We start from the raw sequence: 4,018 nt of genomic DNA, 5'->3' as shown, positions 1-4,018 counted from the left end.
TTCGAAAAATATTTCAAGTTAATCTTCTATTTTTCTTCGATTTATAGAGATTTTCTTTAGGGAATGAATAAAAATTTGAATTATAAAGATTTTTGCTGTAACGAGATTCGAGTTAGCGAAGTTTGACTACATTAATTTTAATCGAATCGCCCGCCGTATTAGTCATCAAGTCTTATCAAGTTATACAATGTGTTTTTATGCTAAATCATCTACATACTGATAAGATGTCGCTGTTGCTGCTTCTTACGCATTTTCTTCTAGTTCTCTTAACGTGAGTAACGTGAGATTATTTGGTGACATTTTCGATTTTATTTACGTTAAGTATCAAGTACTTATTTATTATTTTTTTGCACAAAACGTGTATGATTATGAATAATGTATTGCAAAAAATAGGTTTTGTAAATATTTAAATAAAAATAGGTTTTGTAAATATTTAAATAAGATTTAAATTGATTGATACAAGAATTAGCATTTTTTTCAATTTACAACTTTGGCAAATGTTTAAAATGCGTGTTTGTATAACATTAACGAGATCATCTATCAGTTTCATGGCGACACACACAGCAGGTAATTTGACCATTTAATTTTTAATTCTTTAAATATTCTAGGTTAATTTTGTTTGAAAAATGATTGACCTTTTAAGCTGTTTTTAATAAATATTGTATTAAATGGAGTTTCTTTCAAAAATATATTTAACATTGAAACCGATTATTTGTATGTTAAAGCTATGAAATCTATATTTATATAAACTTGAGAGTGAAGGAAACGAGTGTGAAATTGTGAATAAAAGGGCTAAAGTCCTCTTTTGTTCATTGATAATTTTATTAGCTCTTTATGATTTATATGTAAAATGTTCGAAAATATTACTTCAAATAGCTATTAACTTTCTTAGTCATTCTAGAGTTAAAAATTTAAATAATTAAATTGCAAAAATTTGAATATTTATACATATATCGAATATAGAAACTTATTCGTAATGGTTAACACACTTTATTCAACATTAATGTGTTTTCTAATGCTGATTTAAAAGTAAAACGTTATTCAAAAATTGGATTCGTCGGATTGGGCAACATGGGCGGTCATATGGCAAAAAATCTGTTGAAAAAAGTAAGTAATAAAATTACATTCGATAAATTATTCCATCATTAAATTAAAAATAAAAAACTTTTTATAAATTAATTCTTATATTTTATTAGAGTTATAAGCTCACTGTTTATGACGTGAACAAATCGGCAGTGACGAATTTAGTGGAAGCGGGTGCAAATAGTGCGTCAAACGTGGCTGAAATGTCAAATGAAGTTGAAGTTATCATCTCGATGTTGCCTTCAAATCAACATGTCCTCGACGTTTACACAGGCGAAAACAGTGCACTCAGGTAAAATTAATTTCCGTAAGGTATAAAAATATTTTTGACATCATAAAATTTGTTAAATAATATATATTATATATTTTAATTTCTGTTAATTAGTTCCTTCTCATCATTAATTACTTTTTAGTGCAGCAAAAAAGAACGTTTTATTAATTGATAGCAGTACTGTGGATCCATCGGTGTCTCAATCGATCGCATTGCAGGCTCAGAAACATAATCTGAGATTTATCGACGCTCCCGTGTCGGGAGGTTTGTTGCTGATTAATTAATTGAATAAAAGATAAAGATAACATATCAAGGAAAAAAATAATAATATAATTATAATTTGTTAGATCAATTATTCCATCAAAGACATAAAATAAATATTGTAAGATCAAAAAGGGAAAAAAAAATTAGATTCAACCAATAGCATAATATACTATGTTATTTGTGATATTAAGGATGATTTCTCTGCTTAAAAAATTCAATTGTATTTTGAATAATTTATTGGTTCAATAAAATTTTTTAATTTTTTACAGAAATTATTGATTTTCTTCGAAGAAAGAGATATAAAAAATATTTAATTATATAAATACGATAATTATGTTATTAAAACGTATAATCTATTGTTATTTTTTTATAATGTTTGTAAAAATATATATTTACTTTTTTTTGTAAAAATGTACTAATTTTTACAAAGGAAACAAAATAAAAACTGTGCAAATTAGAAACTTGCACATTGCTTTTTCAGTATAGTTTGTTCACAAAATTTAAACTTCTTAAAGCAAGCGGGTTTTATAATTTTGGTTTTCTTATAAAGGAAGATATCTCAAAATTTGAAAGTTACAGCGTGTGCAGACATTTTTTAAAAAATTCAAAATTTTATAAGAACTGAGCTTTCATTAATCTTCACCAAATTCAATATCACCATCTTTTAATAATATTTTATTCATTAAAAGAAAATTTCTTATATCTTGAAAATTGCGAAAGTTACAGGTTATATAACATTATACATTTACAAACATACATAAATTTTTTAAATATTATTTTTGACATTTTGACGAACATTTTAAATACATTGAAATAAAAAACTGGAAAAAAAATTTATCACGAAAACAAAGCTTTGTCTATGAAAAAAATAAAATAAATATAGATTTTTATAAATATTATAAAATAGATTTTATTATGCCAATAAATTTAAATGATCAATAAACATAAACAAAGTTGGAATAAGTTTGAGATACAGAATTATGAAAAACGACTTAATATTAAATTATATTAATGCCATATTAGGTGTAAATGCAGCCAAGGACGGTACTTTGACTTTCATGGTTGGCGGTTCAAGTGCAGATTATGATCATGCGAAATCTATACTCAAAGCTATGGGAACTAGAATCGTTTATTGCGGCGATGTGGGTATGGGTCAAGCCGCTAAGTTATGTAATAACATGCTATTAGCTATTAGTATGATTGGTACTGCAGAGGCATTCAACCTTGGACAAAAGTAAGAAACAAGCAGGATGTTTATTTGTATGCTTTAATTCATTAATGGTAGATTAATGGTGTGCACTTTATATGTTTTAGGCTGGGCTTGGATGCCAAAGTGCTAGCAAACATCGTAAATTCCAGCTCAGGGAAATGCTGGTCTTCCGATCTCTACAATCCAGTCCCAGGAATTCTACCTAATGTTCCCAGTTCGAAGAATTACGAGGTAATCAATTATAGAAATTTGTGATTTGTTTTTTTTTATAGTGCGTGAATTTATAGAAATGGAATCAATAGAAAAAATTTAAATCAAATTTGTTATTATGAGATTAATAATTCTTATAATTTATTGTATTTTTAATATGAGTTTATTAGAAAATAATCACTATATTTTTTTTACTTATTATAAATTAGAATTAATTTTATTTATACGTTAAGCAAAAAAATTAGATAAATAATTAAGAATAAACAAAAAAAATAAGTTAACTTATGTAGGGTGGTTTTGGCACAACATTGATGGCCAAAGATTTGGGATTAGCTCAATCTGCTGCAATCAGGATACAAGCTCCGATTCCTCTCGGTTCTCTGGCACACCAGATTTATAGAGCAATTATTGCTCACGGATACTCGAATAAAGATTTTAGCGTGGTTTACCAATTTCTTAAAGGTAAAAATTGAGAAGATCTGAAAAATATTAAAGTTACATTTATTAAAAAATGCAAATATAGTTTGGGAATGAAATAAATGAAACCCATAAATGAGACAAATTTTATATTTGATTATAAATTTAAATATGTATATTTTATTTTATTTTTTATTATATAATTATATTAAAATTTTATATTTTCTTAAAATATATGTGCATAAATATTTTTTTCTTTTTATTTACTTTATTTTTCTTAATTAATTTTTTTATTTGTGTATGTGTGTGTGTGTGTGTGTGTGTGTGTGTGTAATAACTATTCAGCATTACTTTACATTTTTTCTACAACCTACAGAAAGCGCCAGTTGAACTAAATATTGATTAAAGGATTTTTACAAAATGTTGATAAAACATCTATTTTATCAAGTTATGACAAAATGTATTTTTAAAGAAATATTTATCTGAATTTGTTTTTTAGTGAAATATTGAAAATTATATACAAAATCTTGGAAAAATAAAATAAATTTTTATATGTACTAATC

At 25.5% G+C, this 4,018-nt stretch overlaps 1 protein-coding gene across 1 annotated transcript; it reads left to right on the top strand.

The window, feature by feature from the left end:
• Nucleotides 1–256: 256 nt before the first annotated feature.
• LOC126851936 (3-hydroxyisobutyrate dehydrogenase, mitochondrial) lies at nt 257–4,004 on the top strand. The gene is made up of 7 exons (XM_050596271.1): nt 257–567; nt 1,031–1,107; nt 1,197–1,375; nt 1,497–1,618; nt 2,642–2,852; nt 2,933–3,059; nt 3,329–4,004. Exons 1-7 carry the CDS (start codon nt 498–500, stop codon nt 3,509–3,511), a joined length of 969 nt encoding a protein of 322 aa, XP_050452228.1. The 5' UTR covers nt 257–497; the 3' UTR covers nt 3,512–4,004.
• Nucleotides 4,005–4,018: the final 14 nt, after the last annotated feature.

This window comes from Cataglyphis hispanica, chromosome 9 (assembly GCF_021464435.1).
Source record: "Cataglyphis hispanica isolate Lineage 1 chromosome 9, ULB_Chis1_1.0, whole genome shotgun sequence".
In the NCBI taxonomy this organism is placed as follows: domain Eukaryota; kingdom Metazoa; phylum Arthropoda; class Insecta; order Hymenoptera; family Formicidae; genus Cataglyphis; species Cataglyphis hispanica.
The sequence above is the reverse complement of the archived record's forward strand: the minus strand, read 5'-3'. Positions and strand labels throughout refer to the sequence as shown.